Source organism: Physella acuta, unplaced genomic scaffold (genome assembly GCF_028476545.2).
Source record: "Physella acuta isolate Inbredline_101_S28 unplaced genomic scaffold, ASM2847654v3 ptg001333l, whole genome shotgun sequence".
Lineage (NCBI taxonomy): Eukaryota > Metazoa > Mollusca > Gastropoda > Physidae > Physella > Physella acuta.
In genome coordinates this window covers 427,373-452,082 of record NW_026732848.1, presented here as the reverse complement: position 1 = coordinate 452,082, position 24,710 = coordinate 427,373, and the positions used below count along the sequence as shown (strand labels likewise).

General features: G+C 37.8%; 1 protein-coding gene across 1 annotated transcript in view; it reads right to left on the bottom strand.

The window, feature by feature from the left end:
• LOC131958539 (phospholipid-transporting ATPase ABCA3) overlaps positions 1 to 24,710 on the bottom strand; it is a 35,383-nt gene that overhangs the window by 4,110 nt on the left and 6,563 nt on the right. The window contains exons 9-26 of the mRNA XM_059323625.1: positions 24,277 to 24,431; positions 22,801 to 22,956; positions 21,436 to 21,646; positions 20,727 to 20,976; positions 19,710 to 19,774; positions 18,937 to 19,283; positions 16,260 to 16,427; positions 14,973 to 15,188; positions 14,209 to 14,497; positions 13,384 to 13,489; positions 13,148 to 13,212; positions 12,866 to 12,934; positions 12,552 to 12,758; positions 10,894 to 11,098; positions 10,116 to 10,261; positions 5,928 to 6,142; positions 4,012 to 4,045; positions 3,793 to 3,946 (exon numbers count right to left, since the gene is read on the bottom strand). Coding sequence (XP_059179608.1) covers positions 3,793 to 3,946; positions 4,012 to 4,045; positions 5,928 to 6,142; positions 10,116 to 10,261; positions 10,894 to 11,098; positions 12,552 to 12,758; positions 12,866 to 12,934; positions 13,148 to 13,212; positions 13,384 to 13,489; positions 14,209 to 14,497; positions 14,973 to 15,188; positions 16,260 to 16,427; positions 18,937 to 19,283; positions 19,710 to 19,774; positions 20,727 to 20,976; positions 21,436 to 21,646; positions 22,801 to 22,956; positions 24,277 to 24,431 — 3,058 coding nt within the window. The remainder of the gene's footprint in view (positions 1 to 3,792; positions 3,947 to 4,011; positions 4,046 to 5,927; positions 6,143 to 10,115; positions 10,262 to 10,893; positions 11,099 to 12,551; positions 12,759 to 12,865; positions 12,935 to 13,147; positions 13,213 to 13,383; positions 13,490 to 14,208; positions 14,498 to 14,972; positions 15,189 to 16,259; positions 16,428 to 18,936; positions 19,284 to 19,709; positions 19,775 to 20,726; positions 20,977 to 21,435; positions 21,647 to 22,800; positions 22,957 to 24,276; positions 24,432 to 24,710) is intronic.

Here is a 24,710-nt window from a genome sequence, read left to right as displayed (position 1 = left end):
GAGACAATGTGGGAGCCTAAGACAGCACTGATCATAAGAGGTTTGTCAAATAAGGGGCGTCAAAGACATACCATGAGTTGAATGTGTCCGTAGAAGATATATTTGTTTACTAGAATCTAAATCTATATTCAATTTTTTTAATTCTTTTATTTTCAAAATAAAAAAAATACATTAACATCATTTGCATAAATTTCAAACATTAAACAAAACCATAAGATTTTACAACTGTTCATATATCATTAATATCAAAGTCAAAGTGCTGTTTGTTTTTACAATATGTAACCAAATAATAACTAAGTGCTAGTGAAAAACAGTGAAGCCAAATGAAGGGAGGGTCATGGGGTAAACAAACTTTGAATGAGAGAGAAAGGGGCATGGTCGGTGCTACCTATAAGGTGAACTAGGCTGGAAAGTATAACTAACTTTATTTTTTCAATATATAATCCTTATATATTTAAAAAAGTATTATAGCAATAGTTACTCACCCCTATTATAATATAATTTTTTTTAAAGATGTCCCTTTATTTTGGGGATCCAAAATTAAGTATGTAAAACAATATCAAAATCAACAAAAAATTGAAAGCATGTTATCAAAGTTGACTATAAGTATATTGTAATAAATCTACCATGTTTAGACTTTCAAACAAAACCTACAGTTAAGTAGTCGATTCGTAAAATATATTGTTTTGACAAAGTTACATAGCTAATATAAAATATTAGTTATAATTATTACGTAATGAAATTTAAAGCGTTTTATTGTGCTTTTCAAATAGCCGTAGTTAAACTTGATTAATTTAGCTATTCTTGTGAAAGTTATTTCCCTTGAATGAAATTTTGGTATTTAGATATCCAAATGGGAGATAATTTGTTGCTTAACTTTAAATTCATTAAAAAACCTGCAACTTAAGTAGACCCCTTACTTATAAATACAACTTTAAGTAATTATTTTCTATTGTAAAAATTATATAGAGCAGAAGTTCTAAACAAAATAGTTTGGTTAAAAAAACAAATACATCAGTAGCCATTGTAGATTGCAATGCTTATTATTATGAGATAGACGATTTTAGACGCATTTGTTGCACTAAGTGGCAAATTAATTATTTAATTAATGAAGTGTCTTTTTCATATTTTTTACCTTCTCCTAAAGGATTCATATATAACAATTGTAGGCTGGAATCTATAACATGTATAAACTTTTTTTTCAAAAACAAAAAATCGCTACCTACATAATAACACAATTTAGACATTTTACAATTATTATAACCAAAGAAAGTTAAACTTAAAACAGGTAAGCTCCGTTCTGGAACTCACTGTCGGAGGTCTGCAGAGAGACCATCACCACAAAATCTGTTTTTTTTCAGACTTTTTTTTCTTGTGGAGGAGGGGGGGGGGGGGGGGGGGAGAAAGCTATGTAGAGGAGGGTAGAAGCTATGTGGTAAAGTAGACTAATTGACTTAACAACAATTTCAATAGAATGTGATCAAAATAGAGATCAATATAGAGGTGGATCAAGGGAGATAATATTGAATTGGGGGGGGAGAAAGGGTTGTGAGGGTTCAGTGATTTGTGTCATTTTTAAATTTTTTTTTATGTAGTAAATATAGAATATTCCACCAGAAGACAGTATCATAAATGAATAATTTCAATTAAGACACAATTTTTAAACCTATAAATTTGCTGTTCAGTATTCCTAACGTTTTCTTTTATATTAAAATTTAACTTAGCTAATAATCCTAACAACTAAGAAACATAAAAATGACATACACATATAAATAGTTATTAATACTCAAGTTCAATGAAGTAATATGCAATGAGCCACACATTTCTAGTATGTAATGATCAAATCTCGTTTGTTCACGAATTTAGGGAACATACTTTTAGGTTGCCTCCCTTGATTTTATGAAAAAATTTTTTTAAAAAGAGGTTGTAACTAGTCCAAAGGGATTTTCAATGTTAATTCACTTTTTCAACATATCGTTTAGCATGAGTCTAAACATATCAAACATACTGAACTGTGACTTTAAGTTGGGTTGCTGCGATCTAAGAAGAAAGGAATTTAATTTGATATGTGTGTTCAACTACACAAATTAATGCATTTGCTGAAATTTATCAAGTGATTTACTGATACTGGCATTAAACCACACTTCTGTATAAGGTGCTGATAAAATAGCAGTTAGAGTATCATCTATTTCTAGATATCAAATTTATAATTTTGAGTAAATTAGTAATAATGGTGGTGCTACATATCTTGAATGTTAATTTTACTGAGACGAAAGTTTGTCCACACTTAACACATCAGGGTGTGCTGGAAGAAACCTTAAGTATACATTAATCCCCCTCAGCCGTGCGCTGGAAGGTGCCACCATTTATGATACTGCAGAAGCCTCAGATTCCAGCCATGGTAGTTTAGTCTTCAATTATAATGGCCTCTTTATTCCTGGTGTAGGGCGCTCTTTAAAATGAGAGTAGTTGACAAGAGAGAATCCAAGGTGCTCCAGATCATACAGCAGAAGTAGGCCTGCCCCTGATCCCCAGGGCAGGAGGCCTTATCAGCAGACACCATATGCTAAGATAGCCGCCCCCTCCCCTCTGATATTTTAAAAACTTTTTCATGATAGAAACATTTACAGGTGGGCATAGTAATACAACAACTTCCTTAAGTCTTACACCGCGTTTACACTTGCGACATGTATACTTTACATGGTTAGAAAAAAAAACTTCGCAATAAGTGAGTAGGCTCCCCTATTAACTTAGGCTCTATAGCGAAGTTTTTTTTTCTAGAAATGTATAGTATACATGTCGCAAGTGTAAACGCGGTATTATGATGATCTGAGTAGTAATGCTTAAAAGATAAACAGAATTACTTATATACTATAACTAGCCGTCCCGGCCAGGCCCTGCACTGGCCTCTGTGAAAAACCTAACTGTAAAGGACCATGACATGTGTGTTTAGTAATCAGCATATACCCAGCATTGCCCACCCAAACCACAACTAACCAAAACACACACAAAAAAACACACTAACAGCTTGAGTAGCCTAAAGTTTCAGCGGGGTGGCCAAAATTTCATACATAAGATTGAATGCATAGGCATTAGTCAACGTTTGAGATATATGAGCTAATTGTTTATCATAAAGCAGAATAATCTAAGAATTTTTTGTCTAGGCGTTTTCTTAAAAAAGAACTTTTGTTCTACCTAGCCCATGCAGAGAGTGATTATGTATACACAAGGTTTCATCCACTGGAAATGCTATTCCAAAAATTTCTGTTTTATAATAATATAGATGACAGTTTAGGGTAGGTTACTCCCGCTTTATATGAGGTATGTTAAAATAATGTCCATAACAATCATATTTGTAGTTCATCAGTTGTTGATTTTTTTAAGACTACTAACCTCCGAAAGGTCACCTTGACTTTTTCTGAGGCAGCACCAGGTCTAACCCTGTTTTAAGATTACTACTTTCAGGGACGGCGTGGCCAAGCGGTAGAGAGCTAGACTGCTAACCCGAGAGTCTTGGAGTTCGAATCTGGGTTCAAATTAGTGGAACGTCCCTGAGTCCACCCAGCTCTGATGGGTACCTAACTTATGTTAGGGAAAATAAAGGCGTCTGGGCAAAGTACTGACCACACTATGCCTTCATATGCAGAGGTCAATGAATCAGAGGAACTCTACTTCATCTGCCCCATGTGTCTTGGGCAGGAACAGGATTAAGAAGAAGACTTTCAGGTAGGTCAACTTGACTAAAACAGTAAATGGTCTAACCCACAAATTAACTGTTTTGAGATTACTAACCTCAGGTATGCAACCTTGACCCTTGCATACGGCTGTAGCAGTAGAATTTCAATCAAATATCTGACGACAGAGGATAGCCTGTTAATGGATATCCCTCTCAGCCTCGCGTACATCAGAAGAGTTTGTTTGACATTCATGTGTTTCAGCAGGGCGCCTTGCTGGGGACAGTATCCAGTGCAACTGTGGATCTAAACATTTATACAAGATAGCACAGTGCACCTTGCTGGGGGCAGTATCCAGTGCAGCTGTGGATCTAAACATTTATACAAGTTAGCACAGTGCACCTTGATGGGGACAGTATCCAGTGCAACTGTGGATCTAAACATTTATACAAGTTAGCACAGTGCACCTTGCTGGGGCAGTATCCAGTGCAACTGTGGATCTAAACATTTATACAAGCTAGCACAGTGCACCTTGCTGGGGGCAGTATCCAGTGCAACTGTGGATCTTAACATTTATACAAGTTAGCACAGGGCACCTTGCTGGGGGCAGTATCCAGTGCAACTGTGGATCTAAACATTTATACAAGTCAGCAGTTCCTCTTCTTCTTTGTTCTTAATTGTAATGTTGGAAGGGATTTCCTCCAACAAAATTAACTATTTACATATTAAGCTCCATATTTACAGCAGCAATCTTTTGGAAGATATCTCCAAAACTGCAATTATCCAAAGTGATCTGCCACATATAAGTTTAAAAAAACAGCCCATTTGTTAAGTTTTGTTAAAAAAAGTAACCAGTTGTGCACATTGATTTAAACCATTGATGAGGGTATAAATGTTTTGAAAACCCAACATGTAAAGCACCAAACGAAATAGAATTACTACTAGAACTACACATCACCCAACATGAACCTTACAGAATTTCAAACACAAAAACCTTACAGAATTTCAAACACAAAAACCTTACAGAATTTCAAACAAAAGAACCTTACAGAATTTCAAACAAAAGAACCTTACAGAATATCAAACTAAAGAACCATACAGAATGTCAAAAAAGAACCTTACAGAATATCAAACTAAAGAACAGTGTGTCAAAAAACAAGAACCTTACAGAATGTCAATAAAATAAAAACCTTACAGAATGTCAAACAAAAGAACAGTGTGTCAAACAAAAGAACCTTACAGAATGTCAAACAAAAGAACAGTGTGTCAAACAAAAGAACCTTACAGAATGTCAAACAAAAGAACAGTGTGTCAAACAAAAGAACCTTACAGAATGTCAAACAAAAGAACAGTGTGTCAAACAAAAGAACCTTACAGAATGTCAAACAAAAGAACAGTGTGTCAAACAAAAGAACCTTACAGGATGTCAAACAAAAGAACAGTGTGTCAAACAAAAGAACCTTACAGGATGTCAAACAAAAGAACAGTGTGTCAAACAAAAGAACCTTACAGAATGTCAAACAAAAGAACAGTGTGTCAAACAAAAGAACCTTACAGAATGTCAAACAAAAGAACAGTGTGTCAAATAAAAGAACCTTACAGAATGTCAAACAAAAGAACAGTGTGTCAAACAAAAGAACCTTACAGAATGTCAAACAAAAGAACAGTGTGTCAAACAAAAGAACCTTACAGGATGTCAAACAAAAGAACAGTGTGTCAAACAAAAGAACCTTACAGAATGTCAAACAAAAGAACAGTGTGTCAAACAAAAGAACCTTACAGAATGTCAAACAAAAGAACAGTGTGTCAAACAAAAGAACCTTACAGAATGTCAAACAAAAGAACAGTGTGTCAAACAAAAGAACCTTACAGAATGTCAAACAAAAGAACAGTGTGTCAAACAAAAGAACCTTACAGAATGTCAAACAAAAGAACAGTGTGTCAAAAGAACCTTACTGAATGTCAAACAAAAGAGCAGTGTGTCAAATAAAAGAACCTTACAGAATGTCAAACAAAAGAACAGTGTGTCAAACAAAAGAACCTTACAGAATGTCAAACAAAAGAACAGTGTGTCAAACAAAAGAACCTTACAGAATGTCAAACAAAAGAACAGTGTGTCAAACAAAAGAACCTTACAGAACGTCAAACAAAAGAAGAGTGTGTCAAACAAAAGAAGCTTACAGAACGTCAAACAAAAGAACAGTGTGTCAAACAACAAGGAGCTTACAGAGTGTCAAACAACAAGGAGCTTACATAACGCATGCTGTCCAGGATATTGAGCTCATGCAGCAGAGCTGTGCCCTCACTTGGTTCCTCAATCCCCACCAACAGCTTCAGAATACAGGACTTCCCTGCTCCATTTAACCCTACTAGACCCAGGCAATCCTTCTCTGTCACCCCCATGCAGATGTTGTTCAGTGCTACAAAACTGCCATACCTCTTGCTCAGGTTGCACAGGATCAGTGCATCTGTACCAGACAGAGATCAGTGGCAATCAACTTATCATCCACAACAGAAGATGTAAAGATTTGAGAACAGTGCATCTGCACCAAGTATAAATCAGTGTCAATTAACATAAGGGATATATAAATGTAGTAAAGACTACTGAGAGATTAAAGACAAATAGATTGGGAATATTAAAATAAAAACATTCATAAATTAAGGTGACAAATTTTACATAGAGTAAGGTAACAATTGACTACGAAAAGTAAACTAATTAAAGACAGTTAAAATTGTTGAATATAACAATATAGTCTTTTTGTACACTATTTACTGTAATTATCAGATACAAATATTGAATCAAATGTTGCCTGAGGTTAGATAGAAAGGTAGTGAAATTTAATAGTTAGTGATGAGTGGTGACACCTACTTTTGAGTGACAGTAAAGTAAATGTGTGGTGACACCTACCTTTGAGTGACAGTAAGGTGAGTGGTGTGTGGTGACACCTACCTTTGAGTGACAGTAAGGTGAGTGGTGTGTGGTGACACCTACCTTTGAGTGACAGTTAGGTGAGTGGTGTGTGGTGACACCTACCTTTGAGTGACAGTAAGGTGAGTGTGGTGACATCTACCTTTGAGTAACAGTAAGGTGTGTGTGGTGATACCTACCTTTGAGTGACAGTAAGGTGAGTGGTGTGTGGTGACACCTACCTATGAGTGACAGTAAGGTGAGTGGTGTGTGGTGACACCTACCTTTGAGTGACAGTAAGGTGTGTGACGACACCTACCTTTGAGTGACAGTAAGGTGTGTGTGGTGATACCTACCTTTGAGTGACAGTAAGGTGAGCGGTGTGTGGTGACATCTACCTTTGAGTGACAGTAAGGTGTGTGATGTGTCACACCTACCTTTGAGTGACAGTAAGGTGTGTGTGGTGACATCTACCTTTGAGTGACAGTAAGGTGTGTGTGGTGATACCTACCTTTGAGTGGCAGTAAGGTGAGTGGTGTGTCACACCTACCTTTGATTGACAGTAAGGTGAGTGGTGTGTGGTGACACCTACCTTTGAGTGACAGTAAGGTGAGTGGTGTGTGGTGACACCTACCTTTGAGTGACAGTAAGGTGTGTGGTGATACCTACCTTTGAGTGACAGTAAGGTGAGCGGTGTGTGGTGACACCAACCTTTGAGTGACAGTAAGGTGTGTGGTGACACCTACCTTTGAGTGACAGTAAGGTGAGCGGTGTGTGGTGACACCAACCTTTGAGTGACAGTAAGGTGTGTGGTGACACCTACCTTTGAGTGACAGTAAGGTGAGTGGTGTGTGGTGACACCTACCTTTGAGTGACAGTAAGGTGTTTGGTGTGTGGTGACACCTACCTTTGAGTGACAGTAAGGTGTTTGGTGTGTGGTGACACCTACCTTTGAGTGACAGTAAGGTGGTTGGTGTGTGGTGACACCTACCTTTGAGTGACAGTAAGGTGTGTGTGGTGACACCTACCTTTGAGTGACAGTAAGGTGGGTAGTGTGTGGTGACACCTACCTTTGAGTGACAGTAAGGTGAGTGATGTGTGGTGACACCTACCTTTGAGTGACAGTAAGGTGTGTGTGGTGACACCTACCTTTGAGTGACAGTAAGGTGTGTAGTGTGTGGTGACACCTACCTTTGAGTGACAGTAAGGTGGGTAGTGTGTGGTGACACCTACCTTTGAGTGACAGTAAGGTGAGTGATGTGTGGTGACACCTACCTTTGAGTGACAGTAAGGTGTGTGTGGTGACACCTACCTTTGAGTGACAGTAAGGTGTGTAGTGTGTGGTGACACCTACCTTTGAGTGACAGTAAGGTGTGTGTGGTGACACCTACCTTTGAGTGACAGTAAGGTGTGTAGTGTGTGGTGACACCTACCTTTGAGTGACAGTAAGGTGTGTGTGGTGATACCTACCTTTGAGTGACAGTAAGGTGAGAGGTGTGTTGTGACACCAACCTTTGAGTGACAGTAAGGTGAGTGGTGTGTGGTGACACCTACCTTTGAGTGACAGTAAGGTGAGTGGTGTGTGGTGACACCTACCTTTGAGTGACAGTAAGGTGAGTGATGTGTGGTGACACCTGCCTTTGAGTGACAGTAATGTGAGTGGTGTGTGGTGACACCTGCCTTTGAGTGACAGTAAGGTGAGTGATGTGTGGTGACACCTACCTTTGAGTGACAGTAAGGTGTGTGTGGTGACACCTACCTTTGAGTGACAGTAAGGTGAGTGGTGTGTAGTGACACCTACCTTTGAGTGACAGTAAGGTGAGCGGTGTGTGGTGACACCTACCTTTGAGTGACAGTAAGGTGTGTGGTGACACCTACCTTTGAGTGACAGTAAGGTGAGTGGTGTGTGGTGACACCTACCTTTAAGTGACAGTAAGGTGAGCGGTGTGTGGTGACACCTACCTTTGAGTGACAGTAAGGTGTGTGGTGACACCTACCTTTGAGTGACAGTAAGGTGAGTGGTGTGTGGTGACACCTACCTTTGAATGACAGTAAGGTGAGCGGTGTGTGGTGACACCTACCTTTGATTGACAGTAAGGTGAGTGGTGACACCTACCTTTGAGTGACAGTAAGGTGAGTGGTGTGTGGTGACACCTATGTTTGAGTGACAGTAAGGTGAGTGGTGTGTAGTGACACCTACCTTTGAGTGGCAGTAAGGTGAGCGGTGTGTGGTGACACCTACCTTTGAGTGACAGTAAGGTGTGTGGTGACACCTACCTTTGAGTGACAGTAAGGTGAGTGGTGTGTGGTGACACCTACCTTTGAGTGACAGTAAGGTGAGCGGTGTGTGGTGACACCTACCTTTGAGTGACAGTAAGGTGTGTGGTGACACCTACCTTTGAGTGACAGTAAGGTGAGTGGTGTGTGGTGACACCTACCTTTGAGTGACAGTAAGGTGAATGGTGTGTGGTGACACCTACCTTTGAGTGACAGTAAGGTGAGTGGTGTGTGGTGACACCTACCTTTGAGTGACAGTAAGGTGAGTGGTGTGTGGTGACACCTACCTTTGAGTGACAGTAAGGTGAGTTGTGTGTGGTGACACCTACCTTTGAGTGACAGTAAGGTGTGTAGTGACACCTACCTTTGAGTGACTGTAAGGTGAGTGGTGACACCTACCTTTGAGTGACAGTAAGGTGAGTTGTGTGTGGTGACACCTACCTTTGAGTGACAGTAAGGTGTGTAGTGACACCTACCTTTGAGTGACTGTAAGGTGAGTGGTGACACCTACCTTTGAGTGACAGTAAGGTGAGTTGTGTGTGGTGACACCTACCTTTGAGTGACAGTAAGGTGTGTAGTGACACCTACCTTTGAGTGACTGTAAGGTGAGTGATGTGTGGTGACACCTACCTTTGAGTGACAGTAAGGTGTGTGTGGTGACACCTACCTTTGAGTGACAGTAAGGTGGGTAGTGACACCTACCTTTGAGTGACTGTAAGGTGAGTGGTGACACCTACCTTTGAGTGACAGTAAGGTGAGTGATGTGTGGTGACACCTACCTTTGAGTGACAGTAAGGTGAGTGATGTGTGGTGACACCTACCTTTGAGTGACAGTAAGGTGAGTGATGTGTGGTGACACCTACCTTTGAGTGACTGTAAGGTGTGTGGTGACACCTACCTTTGAGTGACAGTAAGGTGAGTTGTGTGTGGTGACACCTACCTTTGAGTGACTGTAAGGTGTGTGGTGACACCTACCTTTGAGTGACAGTAAGGTGAGTGGTGGGTGGTGACACCTACCTTTGAGTGGCAGTAAGGTGAGTGGTGTGTCACACCTACCTTTGATTGACAGTAAGGTGAGTGGTGACACCTACCTTTGAGTGACAGTAAGGTGAGTGGTGTGTCACACCTACCTTTGATTGACAGTAAGGTGAGTGGTGTGTGGTGACACCTACCTTTGAGTGGCTGTAAGGTGAGTGATGTGTGGTGACATCTACCTTTGAGTGACAGTTAGGTGAATGGTGTGTGGTGACACCTACCTTTGATTGACAGTAAGGTGAGTGGTGTGTTTTGGATTCGAGTTTTCTCAGCTGTTACATCTTCCTCTTCATCATTAAAATTCATTGTGTCGCCTTTAGACAGACCATCTTGTTGAGGCATAGAGCCAGCACTGGTTTTATTATTCCTTTAGTTATTAACAAAGGTTATAATCATTGCAGGACATATACCAAGTATGATCCAGTTTAAATGGTATAGTTAAGATACCTAAAGCTTATATACGTAGGCCAATAAGAGAATAATAAATTTGTATTCAAATATAAAAATGTTAAAACTTGTTTCATCAGCTTGTTTAAACACCAGAATTTTTAAGCAATTTGTTAAAACACCAGAATTTTTAAGCAACTTGTTTAAACACCAGATTTGTTTAAGCAACTTGTTTAAACACCAGATTTGTTTGAGCAACTTGTTTTAAGACCTTGTTAAAAGACCAGATTTAATTAACCACCCTATTAAAGAGCACGGGACAGTGGAGCAGTAGAGCGCTAGACTGCCAACCCAAAAGTCTCAAGTTCCGGTCCCCGGCCTGAGGCTGTAGGACGTCCCCGAGTCCACCCAGCTGTTATGGGTACCTGGTTCATGTTAGGGAAAAAAGGCGGCTTGGCATAGTGCTGACCACATTATTCCCCTGTATGATCAGGTCATTGAAATAGATGAACTGTACTTTATTTGCCCATTTATCTTGGGCACAAATGTGAAAAGATAAAAGAGATGTGTTTAAACCTTTAGTTTATAGCCCAGATATTCACAAGAACTCACCATAAATACTTAAACAGCTTTATCTCCATCAGGAAGATAACAAAGAAAAAAGCTATTCCTTGTAGGAAGATGTATGTAAGGTGTGTTCCTATCCCTGGCTTCTCCCAAGCTAGGTAACTCTCCTCATACTTGATGCAATTGCTACTGGGAGACTTGTCACAGAACCCTGATGAATGTTGGAATGTTTTATAGTGGGTTTTTTTCTCTGCCTCAGACAAGTAATTTACAGCATCAGTTTGCTTTGCATGTTCGCTTTAGTATTACAGTTTTCATCATTGGCTTGTGACAACTGATACAGATTTACAATAGTAATATTTCTTTCTTACTTGTAGCCTACTTTCATTCATTTAAGATGGTTTACTTATACATAGATCTATGTTTTATTGTGTTGGGGCTTCAGTTAAGATTTATACATTACTGAGTCTAAAATTATTCCTTCATTTCTTTGTTTTAGTAGCCTACATAGTTTTAAGCTTATTATGCTTCAGGCATTAATTGGGAGCATCTGCAATCAAGTAATATTAATCCCCAGGAATCAATTATCAGCAAATAATGTCCAGGCATAGTTAAACCATGAATGTCCAGATAACAAAATGACCAGTCTACTGACCAGCTCCTGTTATTTGGTAAATCATAATGTAACACGTTGCATTAATATTACCAGCCAAGGGAAATAACCTGACTTATTTGGATGCTGGCCCTGTGAGTAGGTAATGTGTCACATTACATTGTGAGCAATGATTACCAGCTTTCCCATGTCATGTGACCTCTGGGAAGTTTATGACATAACATAATGGCAGCACAACGTAATGTGTGGTGGGATCAAGAATCAGTCTATTCAAGTATTTTTGCTATGGTGTTATATTTTAGTGTAGTATTGGCAAGTGTGTATAAAATATTGTTTCTTTATTTTAGGGCCATAAGTCACGTAATTTACATCAGTCAAGTCATTTAAGTGTTATCCCAATCCCCACTCTAGCAACAAGCTGTCACTTTAAGCAAGACTCCACAGACTCCTAGAGTCACTAGGTTTTATCTGTGCTATCTCTTTCTTTTATATATGTCTTCCATTATAGCCCAACCTTGGCCTCAGATAAAACAACAATTTCATTACGGTAGCGGGGTCGGCGTGGTCGAGTCGGTTAAGCTCATGGTTGCTAAACCGAAAAGTCTCGAGTTTGAACCCTCGGGCAGATGAGGCTCGTTAGCTGGGGACAGCCACACTTCTAGGAGAGACAACTCCAAAATCAAACAACTGCTGCCTTGTAGCTTGTTCTTGGTTGGACAAAGGCTATGGAAGCAAATCCAAAAAGAAAAGCAGGCTGAAATCGGAGTCAATTGCCTCAATGGCGCATAAACGGTTGACACGTAACGCTTAATTGTGTTGGAGGCGTGGTCGAGTCAGCAAAAAGCTCATGGTTGATAAATTCGAACAAAGTCTCGAGTTCAAAACCCACTGGCAAATAAATCTCAATCCCCTTTAACACTAATAATTAAGAACGAAGAAGAAGAAGATTACGGTAGCAATATTACTAGTTAGACTGTCATTCAGTATAATCAGCACTCCACCCTCATACATGTGAAGCTAGTTACCATTCAATCCTAAACCTAAACTTTCATAAGTCTGAAGTTTGTTAACTACAGAAGTTAACCCTAACCTTTACAGCAGAGAGCACAAACGCTCTCATTGTTCATCTCAGTGCAGTATTTGTGGTTGTGGTAGTTGAGGTAGATGTTGGCCATGCAGTTGGCGATGTTGTAGTTGGGAAACAGCAACATGAAGACCTGGTTTAAGATGTTGGCTAGCTGGCTGGGCCCCGAGGGGGTGGCTGATAAGGCGTACACCAAGCTTGTAGTGGTCAGACCTGTCAGAAATATAGTTACTCAAGTCATTAGGAACTTTAACATTGTAATGTGGGACAGAATGGGTCAGTTTGATTGTAGTGGTCAGACCTGTCAGAAATATAGTTACTCAAGTCATTAGGAACTTTGACATTGTAATGTGGGACAGAATGGGGCAGTTTAATTGTAGTGGTCAGACCTGTTAGGAACATAGTTACTCAAGTCATTAGGAACTGACATTGTAATGTGGGACAGAATGGGTCAGTTTAATTGTAGTGGTCAGACCTGTCAGAAATATAGTTACTCAAGTCATTAGGAACTTTAACATTGTAATGTGGGACAGAATGGGTCAGTTTGATTGTAGTGGTCAGACCTGTTAGGAACATAGTTACTCACGTCATTAGGAACTGACATTGTAATGTGGGACAGAATGGGGCAGTTTGATTGTAGTGGTCAGTTTGATTGTAGTGGTCAGACCTGTTAGGAACATAGTTACTCAAGTCAATAGGAACTTTGACATTGTAATGTGGGACAGAATGGGTCAGTTTGATTGTAGTGGTCAGACCTGTTAGGAATGACTCAAGTCAATAGGAACTTTGACATTGTAATGTGGGACAGAATGGGTCAGTTTGATTGTAGTGGTCAGACCTGTTAGGAACATAGTTACTCAAGTCAATAGGAACTTTGACATTGTAATGTGGGACAGAATGGGGCAGTTTGATTGTAGTGGTCAGTTTGATTGTAGTGGTCAGACCTGTTAGGAACATAGTTACTCAAGTCATTAGGAACTTTGACATTGTAATGTGGGACAGAATGGGTCAGTTTAATGGTTGAGAGGGGTATAGAAAGAGGGGTCTTAATCATTGATTTCAAGACTTTGTTTTTTTTTTTTAAATTAATTTTTATTATATGTACACATTGATGTAGAACATTTTTAAGACCTTACTCATAGGTTATAAAAGAAATTAAGCACAAAGGGAAGCACTAAAGATGGTGGAGGGCCGAGAGGAACGGAGGAAGAAGAAAAAGAGACATACAAGTATTAAATTGTCTTTAAAAAGTAACAAACTAATGTGCTAGGTGTAAAGGTAGCAGTATAACTCCTTGTGACAATTAAAAAAATAAACCATAAATACTAACTCAAAATCTGGTTTTTTAAAGAGTGTTCATGCTGTTTAAGCAAGATGGCATGGTCAAAACGGTACATGTTTATATAGCATCAGAAATGTACGCTCAGTCATTTTACCATGTTAAACAGGCTGATTAAGTAATCTCTTGAGATTAATTGTATTATCTCCCCTTTTATTATTGAATATAGTAATCTTTATATTAGTTTTTAGTAATAATTTAATAACTTATGTGTCTGTAAACAAAATTGATGCATTAGAAGGGGAAAAAATTCAGTTATAAGATTTGCCACACCCGACACACAGACATGAAATAAACAGAAGCTTTTAAAAATAGTGAGATTACCTGTCAAAAGACTGGCAGAGGTAATCACAGCTATGCCTGTAGCAGGACATATAAACCAGAACTGCAAGAAGTAGAAAAATGGCAGCGCAGCAAACGCATACAGGGCAAGTACAAAAACAAGCAGCATCCACCTTCCATCAACCAGGAACTCTTCTCTGTGAAACAAGGAAAAGACCACAGGCAGGAGGAAGCAGGGCCCTATGTAGTTGATGATATCACACAAAAATGTGGGGACCCAGAATGTTATTGGTCCAGCTCCACTCAACATCTGCAGGAACTTGGATCCTGTCTTTTGGGGGAATCAAGAAATAAAGAAACTCAGTCGAATAAACATGATAATAATAGAGAAATCAATTCTGTAATAAAAACATATTTGTGGGGCCTATTTTGTTATTTCTTTTTAATTTAACAAAAAAATTTAACTTTCTTAAAAATAAGGTCTGCTAAAAGATTAGACAAGGATAATAATAGATGGGGTAAACTTGACTTGTCAAATATCTATTGAAGCTGGTTGGACTCAGGGGTACCTAAATGTTTGATCCCAACATATTAATATGACTAGGATTTGGATTGACATCTTTTGGTAGGTAGTATTGAAGAAAATATAGATTGGACCAGTTTTTGAACTGCCATCTTTCTGTTAGCCAGTATTGATTTGCATACCCCTGCCTTAAATCATCCACTAATACTGCATGAATAACAATATGCTCCTCTTCAAAAGTAACATTTTAACTTGTAATATCTCAGGTGAGCAACAAACCAACCTTTCTTTCCTTGATAGTAAAATAGATGACCTTGCTGGTCAGCAGGGACATACTGCAGGTGATGAGGAAACCCAGGGTGAAGGCCGAGCCAGTGATGTCGTGGGCGTCATACATCTTCTCACCTGTCAGGATTCTGGGCATGGGGTGGATCCTGGTCGCTATGCTGTAAGATGTGTCTAAGTTGTACTGTAGGAGGGCATTCAAGGCATAGCTGACCTGCAGGACAAAAATGGTTGGTCAAGTGATGGTCAGTTGTGAGTGGGTCACTAGGTAAACAGATGTAACTGGGTTGCTAGGTCACCAGTAATATGTGGGTTACTGATTGTCAGTGGCATCCCTGTGTCAAGTTGTCAGAGGGTCACTAGATCACCAGATGTCAGTGGATCACTAGGTCACCAGTTGTCAGTGGATCACTAGGTCACCAGTTGTCAGTGGATCACTAGGTCACCAGTTGTCAGTGGATCACTAGGTCACCAGTTGTCAGTGGATCACTAGGTCACCAGTTGTCAGTGGATCACTAGGTCACCAGTTGTCAGTGGATCACTAGGTCACCAGTTGTCAGTGGATCACTAGGTCACCAGTTGTCAGTGGATCACTAGGTCACCAGTTGTCAGTGGATCACTAGGTCACCAGTTGTCAGTGGATCACTAGGTCACCAGTTGTCAGTGGATCACTAGGTCACCAGTTGTCAGTGGATCACTAGGTCACCAGTTGTCAGTGGATCACTAGGTCACCAGTTGTCAGTGGATCACTGGGTCACCAGTTGTCAGTGGATCACTAGGTCACCAGTTGTCACTAGACTGATTATTTATGTTATACTGGAGGAGGGAGGGTGTTCAAATCACTAGTTGACCTGTAAGAAAAATTATGGCTTAGTGCATTAGTCAGTTTTTCAGCGTGTCACATGAGTGAATTAATGGACAGAGTGTAAAAACTAGCAGATAAATATAAACACATATAACCAAATAAAAACCTTAACTAATATCTAAAAAGAAAAACCTGCAAAAATCATTACAATATGCAGAATACTAAATTGAAAAACACAATCCTATTCATTTCTTGAAATTTACATAATCAAAAATTATCAGATATGTATCAGCCAAACATATGTTAGGAAAAAAATTATTAGCAAACCATTTTATTAGAAGAAAAACCTGCACAATCAAGCCTTCTAAAAGCTCTAACTGGGATTTTTTCAAACAAGGGAAGTAACTCTTCATTCTATCTTGTTTTTAAAAGAACTGAGTTAAGGAAAATGACAAGCCCAATAGACTGAGCCCAACTTACAGAAACTGCCTCAGCATGGTAAGGAAAACCATTGTACAGAGCAACCACCCCAAAACTGTCAGAGATTTCAGACTGCATCAGCTCCATGCCGATGACAACTTGCTTGTTGAACTCCTGGAACCCCAAATTTCTCATCAGGTGTAACAGGTAGTAGTCCAGTGAGAGTTCCTGAAACAGTTAACATGGGAAATAATCATGGATAACTTAATCAGTTGTCATCATTTATATTACATAATATAATGTATATAAATATATATACATTTAAACTGCACAAACAGAACAAACACTACCACAATGTAGTTTATATTTTTAAAGCCAGTGTTAAAATTGTATACAACATTAAATTTTAGAAAGTTCAGATTTTAATCACTACCCACCATTCTGGTGTTTTATATAATCCCACTCAAGAATAATAAATCCTAGCTATAAGTTAATACTACAGAACACAATAAATATATATTTAAAGCCATCATTAACCAAATATTGACCTCATATACAGTGTATTATGGGACGTAGTGGTCTAGCGGTAGAGAGCTGGACTATTAACCTGTAAGTCTTGAGTTCGAATCCGGGTTCAATTCAGTAGACCATCCCTGAGTCCACCTAACTCTGATGGGTACCTAACTCACATTAGGGAAAGTAAAGATGGCTGAACATAGTGCTGACCAGACTATCTCTCCATATGCAGAGGTCACAGAAACAAGTGAACTTTACTTCACTTGCCCTATAGACCTTCAGGTTTGAAAAAGGAACTTTACTTTTACAGTGTACTCCTCAGATCAGCAGTTAATCCTACACATTGTAAACATTGTCAGCATTATGACCTACACATTATTTATTAAAATCTGACCTCATATACAGTGTACTCCTTAAGTCAGCATTATGACCTACACATTATTTATTAAAATCTGACCTCATATACAGTGTACTCCTTAAGTCAGCATTATGACCTACACATTATTTATTAAAATCTGACCTCATATACAGTGTACTCCTTAAGTCAGCATTATGACCTACACATTATTTATTAAAATCTGACCTCATATACAGTGTACTCCTTAAGTCAGCATTATATCCTACACATTATTTATTAAAATCTGACCTCATATACAGTGTACTCCTTAAGTCAGCATTATATCCTACACATTATTTATTAAAATCTGACCTCATATACAGTGTACTCCTTAAGTCAGCATTATGACCTACACATTATTTATTAAAATCTGACCTCATATACAGTGTACTCCTTAAGTCAGCATTATGACCTACACATTATTTATTAAAATCTGACCTCATATACAGTGTACTCCTTAAGTCAGCATTATGACCTACACATTATTTATTAAAATCTGACCTCATATACAGTGTACTCCTTAAGTCAGCATTATATCCTACACATTATTTATTAAAATCTGACCTCATATACAGTGTACTCCTTAAGTCAGCATTATATCCTACACATTATTTATTAAAATCTGACCTCATATACAGTGTACTCCTTAAGTCAGCATTATGACCTACACATTATTTATTAAAATCTGACCTCATATACAGTGTACTCCTTAAGTCAGCATTATGACCTACACATTATTTATTAAAATCTGACCTCATATACAGTGTACTCCTTAAGTCAGCATTATGACCTACACATTATTTATTAAAATCTGACCTCATATACAGTGTACTCCTTAAGTCAGCATTATATCCTACACATTATTTATTAAAATCTGACCTCATATACAGTGTACTCCTTAAGTCAGCATTATGACCTACACATTATTTATTAAAATCTGACCTCATATACAGTGTACTCCTTAAGTCAGCATTATATCCTACACATTATTTATTAAAATCTAACCTCATATACAGTGTACTCCTTAAGTCAGCATTATGACCTACACATTATTTATTAAAATCTGACCTCATATACAGTGTACTCCTTAAGTCAGCATTATGACCTACACATTATTTATTAAAATCTGACCTCATATACAGTGTACTCCTTAAGTCAGCATTATGACCTACACATTATTTATTAAAATCTGACCTCATATACAGTGTACTCCTTAAGTCAGCATTATATCCTACACATTATTTATTAAAATCTGACCTCATATACAGTGTACTCCTTAAGTCAGCATTATGACCTACACATTATTTATTAAAATCTGACCTCATATACAGTGTACTCCTTAAGTCAGCATTATATCCTACACATTATTTATTAAAATCTAACCTCATATACAGTGTACTCCTTAAGTCAGCATTATGACCTACACATTATTTATTAAAATCTGACCTCATATACAGTGTACTCCTTAAGTCAGCATTATGACCTACACATTATTTATTAAAATCTGACCTCATATACAGTGTACTCCTTAAGTCAGCATTATATCCTACACATTATTTATTAAAATCTGACCTCATATACAGTGTACTCCTTAAGTCAGCATTATATCCTACACATTATTTATTAAAATCTGACCTCATATACAGTGTACTCCTTAAGTCAGCATTATATCCTACACATTATTTATTAAAATCTAACCTCATATACAGTGTACTCCTTAAGTCAGCATTATATCCTACACATTATTTATTAAAATCTGACCTCATATACAGTGTACTCCTTAAGTCAGCATTATATCCTACACATTATTTATTAAAATCTGACCTCATATACAGTGTACTCCTCAACCTTGTGGTCAGCAGTGATCAGCTGTGAGTACAGCTCCTTCATGCGATGACGTTCTGGTGTTGGGTAAACCCCTACAGTAACTGGCACTATAGTTTGCCTGAACATGTCCAGTCTCAGGTCCAGGGGGTGGCTCACTGGGGGGACAGCACTGAAGGTGACCACGGCCAGGCCGAGGATAATGAGAAGAAAGGAGAACAACAGCTGGAGGATGATAATGTCAAAATGGTATCTGATGTAGAGAAGCTTTTTCACAAATAAGGCCCAAACTTTGGATTGTTCCATGTCCGTTAATGTGAATTGGAAAATATCATTTTGAAACGTCACTGAAAAATACAACGTACAGGGCAGATTATAAAAATGTTTTCCCTAGTTTAAATAATACATAAATATATAACATATAGAGTTGTGAGATTTTAAAATCTCATCACACATTTAACAAATGAAATAGTTAATCTATTGGAAACAGCTCCTTGATATTACTTACTCAAGCACAGATACTAGTACTATATTTATTTATGTCATTTTTTTTCAGTGAAATGACTCATCCTGTTTTTTGGATTTTAAAAATTGAAACTTCTTTTACAACGAGCAGTCCAGATGAAATAAAAATTATTTTTTTTCTGAACGAGACGAGTTGGTATTTTCAACACCTATACTATCCCCAAATCAGGTTAGGTACCAATTAAAGCTAGGTGGACTCAAAGATGCCCTAAAGACTCAAACCCAGGAACAAATGAAAAACTACTTACATCTATCCATGTCAAACTCAAAATTGTTGATCAGATCATTTTCTTCATCTTGTTTATCTAGAGCTCTGTATTAGCAGGGGTTGGAAATAAAATTATTTCAAATATTGAAGGAATTTATGCAGTTGTCACCAACACTGGCCTTACACCATCTCAAAGGATAAATTACTAGGAGAGATGCAATCGGAAGCAGCTTCCAAAAGAATTGAAAAAAGATGATGGCGATGGATGGGGTAAAACCTAAGAATGAATCCAGATGACATCACAGGAATGGCGCTAAACTGAATACCTCAATGAAAAAGAAAGCAAGGAAGGCCAAGGGAGCAGGACTGTCATGGGGGACTGCCAGGAAAATTGCCAGTGACCGACAACCTGACAAAATTTGCAGGAGCTTTATGCGTGCCCCATGTGTCTTGGGCACAAAAAAGGAAAAGATGATATAGTTGCTACTGTAAATCAAATAATCAGGACACTTCTTTAGTAACCTACAACTTAGCAATGTGAGCTATACATTTTTACTGAAAAAATTACAGCTTTGTTGATGGATAGATGATGTTTGCCACAGACGAAAGAAAAATATAGTGGAGTGGAAGAAAGTTATGAAACAGGCCAAAGGGTTGTAGTACCACAGGGATGGATGGATAAATTACTGCTTTGTTGATGGATAGATGATGTTTGCCACAGACAAAAGAAAAATATAGTGGAGTGGAAGAAAGTTATGAAACAGGCCAAAGGGTTGTAGTACCACAGGGATGGATGGATAAATTACTGCTTTGTTGATGGATAGATGATGTTTGCCACAGACAAAAGAAAAATGTAGTCGAGTGGAAGAAAGTTATGAAACAGGCCAAAGGGTTGTAGTACCACAGGGATGGATGGATAAATTACAGCTTTGTTGATGGATAGATGATGTTTGCCACAGACAAAAGAAAAATGTAGTCGAGTGGAAGAAAGTTATGAAACAGGCCAAAGGGTTGCAGTACCACAGGGATGGATGGATAATATACAGCTTTGACTTACCTCCAGTAAATTTCTTGAACTGAAGCAGGAGCAGTTTTAAAGTTCCTAATTTCTAGACTCTTTCTATTTTTGTCCAGATCACTGAAGAGGGCTTCGTAGTGGGTGTTGGCGGTGGTGGGGAGGAGATAGACAGCTTCTCTTTTGGCTGTCTTCAGTAGCACTGCTGTACTCACATAGCTCTTGACCAGAGAGGTCAGCACTGATACATCACAGCGGGAATTTTTGGAAAAACTCAGCGTGTACCCAGCACCTGTCACAACAAAGTCTTAACATTCACATAACCATGGCTAACATTCACATAACAATGTCTAATATTCTCATAACCATAAAGAATATTCACATAACCATTCAGAATATTCACATGATCAAGTCTTACATTCACACAACTAATAATATTCACATAACCAAGTATAACATTCAAAGTTTAAATAACTAACAGCCAAGATTATAGAATATTATATAATTTTATTTTATGCCAGTGACTGTTAGGGTTAGGATCTAGATCTGTCTAATTTAATGTACGAGATCTTGATCAGAATTGGGGTGTTGGTATCAATACAAGCAAAACGTATCCTTAACAAATTCATCAGCCATAGTAAGTACCCAAAGATATTGTAAAAAAAAAAGAACTGCAATAGACAGAATTATAAAGTAAACAACTATATTCCTAAAAATATTTAAAGAGTAAATATTGAAAACAAAAACTTGCCATAAACTGACTTGAGATATGACAGGGTGCCGTAACATTTTAATTTTCCATCGTCCATGATGGCCACTCTGTCAGCCAGGGCGTTGGCCTCATCCATGTAGTGTGTGGTGAGGAGGATCACACGATCTTTACTTGAGGATTTTAGGATGCTCCAGATCTGGCTTTTAATAGCTGGGTCCATGCCTTTAGTTGGTTCATCTAGAACAATAACCTTAGAGGATAAATAAACAGAAAGCTGTTGTTAGCTGATATTTAACAGATACTATGGTAATGTAATCTAAAATAATAACACAACAGTATAAATAACAGCATCTGCTATTAGCCGATATCTAACAAAGTGGTCTACTAGGAAAGGTTCATCTAAGACAAAAACGTTACAGAATAAATTGTAGCAATTGTTGTTATTTTTCTGATAATTAAGTACAAGGTGGTAATTTATCTTGAGTGCCAACTATAAATATAGTTTATTATTTACTTAAGTTGACTTGGACGAAAAATATATTTATGTCCATTTCTTCTGGGTAGATTCAAACTTAATATTACCCCTAAAGCTAAAGATAAATCGAGAAATAAAACATTTTTAAGATTTATGTTTTAAAATTTGCAAATACAAATTAATTGAGATTGTTTTTTTTTACTAAACTTTTACTTACAACCAGGAGTTGAACCTTTGTTTTATTTCAAATTTCTAGGCAAACTACTTTTCTAAAACAAATTTCATTGGCTATTATTTTATCAGAATCACAATTGTATATTACTCTTCAAATCTTAAATTTTATTAAAAAAAAAAAACGGTAACAATTGTAGGCACGAAGGCCTTTGGAAAAAAGTTGTATATGAGAACGGTAAATTAAGACGACGATTTAATTTTATGTTAAAAGAAAATAGGTCTGATAAGTAAGAGGGGGCTGTTTCTTGGAATATTTTATATAAAAAAATTGATTTAGTATATATTATCTTTTTATTTAATGGAAGTATTTTAGTTGTAAAAAAAAAGAATCCAGACTACTAGACAAGCCAGTAACCAGTTTTATAGGCCTTTTTTGTAATGATAGAAGAGGACGCTGCTTAGTTAATACTTTGGGTTGTGGCATTTTTCAATCAGTAAAAAATATGTTATTCAAATTCAACACTCAAAAATTTGTTTACTGCCTATCATTTAAGTCTAAATTATTGAACATATCTTTGTTTTTATTATCATAACAATGTGGTAATGACAAAAAAACTAAAATAAAACATTACTCTTGATCAACTTCACTGTCCCCACCCAAATAACCACACACACTTTTTAGCCTCCAATCAGCAGACACTAAAGCAACCTTTCTCTGTCCCCACCCCCTACCCCCATGAGATGACTACACACACCTTTGAGCCTCCGATGAGTGCAGCAGCTAGAGCAACTTTCCTCTGTGTACCCCATGAGAGATCTTTGACTAGAGTGTCCACCTCATTCTTCAGGTTCATCTCCATGATCATGGACACCACCTCAGGCTTGATCTCCCCACTGGTCAGACCTTTCAGCTAGAAGCAGGAGAAAAGTTGGATTAGACTGACTTGGATCATGGACACCACCTCAGGCTTGATCTCCCCACTGGTCAGACCTTTCAGCTAGAAGCAGGAGAAAAGTTGGATTAGACTGACTTTGATCATGGACACCACCTCAGGTTAGGTCTCCCCACTGGTCAGACCTTTCAGCTAGAAGCAGGAGAAAAGTTGGATTAGACTGAATTTGATCATGGACACCACCTCAGGCTTGATCTCCCCACTGGTCAGACCTTTCAGCTAGAAGCAGGAGAAAAGTTGGATTAGACTGACTTTGATCATGGACACCACTTCAGGCTTGATCTCCCCACTGGTCAGACCTTTCAGCTAGAAGCAGGAGAAAAGTTGGATTAGACTGAAGTTGACCATGGACACCACATCAGGCTTGATCTCCCCACTGGTCAGACCTTTCAGCTAGAAGCAGGAGAAAAGTTGGATTAGACTGACTTTGATCATGGACACCACCTCAGGCTTGATCTCCCCACTGGTCAGACCTTTTAGCTAGAAGCATTAGAAAAGTTGGATTAGACTGACTTTGATCATGGACACCACCTCAGTCTTGATCTCCCCACTGGTCAGACCTTTTAGCTAGAAGCAGGAGAAAAGTTGGATTAGACTGACTTTGATCATGGACACCACCTCAGGCTTAATCTCCCCACTGGTCAGACCTTTCAGCTAGAAGCAGGAGAAAAGTTGAATTAGACTGAAATTGATAGTGGGCATCACTACAACATTGTGATTTAGTTTAGATCAGTTTATTGTACTGAGGACTATGACTATGAATATACTTTTCATATTGGAGCATGATGGACTTGGAGTTCTCCCAACTTTTCAGAAACATTTGTAAATAGTGTTTTTCAGAGTTAATGTTTCAATGAAAAAATCTGAATAAAATAGATCATATCTCAAAAACAGATATTACAGTAAGATGTGTTAGTTAGGAATTACAACCTACGTTCAAAAATATTACCAAGGATTCTGTTTCAGCTGAACAAATAGTGTAATAAAATGTTTTATAACTATAAGATGACTAAAAATTGTAGCTGTATTTTTTTAAATATTAGACCTACACTCTTATAAAAAGAGTAGTGTGTTATTTAGCCAATGCCGAATTTTTTTTTAGACCATGTAAGTTTTTTTAAATTTATGGTAAATAGCTTCCAAAATTTAGATAAGTATTAAAAACAATTAGTTTTTTATTTAAGTAACACATTTTTAAAGTTTTTTTCATATCTATAACAAAAAAATGTAGCTTATGTGAGGAGGGTAAGCACACACACACACACAAAAAAACGTTACCTTAGAGAAAAACTCCATGTGTTCAAACACTGTAAGGTACTGGAACAAAATGTTTTCCTCCAGACAAACCCCTATCACATGCTGTTCATGGTCAGTCAAGGTTTTAATGTCCTGGTTGTAAACCTGTACACATCCACTGGTGGGGGAAAGGATACCTGAACAGTTTTAAATCAGTTCAACAATCAAGCAATTGTCACGCATTTACATATTAATTATCTTGATACTTAAAATGCAGGTAATTAGTACTTGATAACTTACATCATTGCTTGCAGCACAAACAGTATGCGTTTTTACAAGTATTATTTTTTTTTTTCAATATTAAGTGTATACTATAATTATTTCTGTGATCACATTTTTGAATACTATAAGCATAATCATAGTGTTCTGAAGCTCCAGAACTTGATTCTTGAGTACACGAAGGCTTGATAAAAATC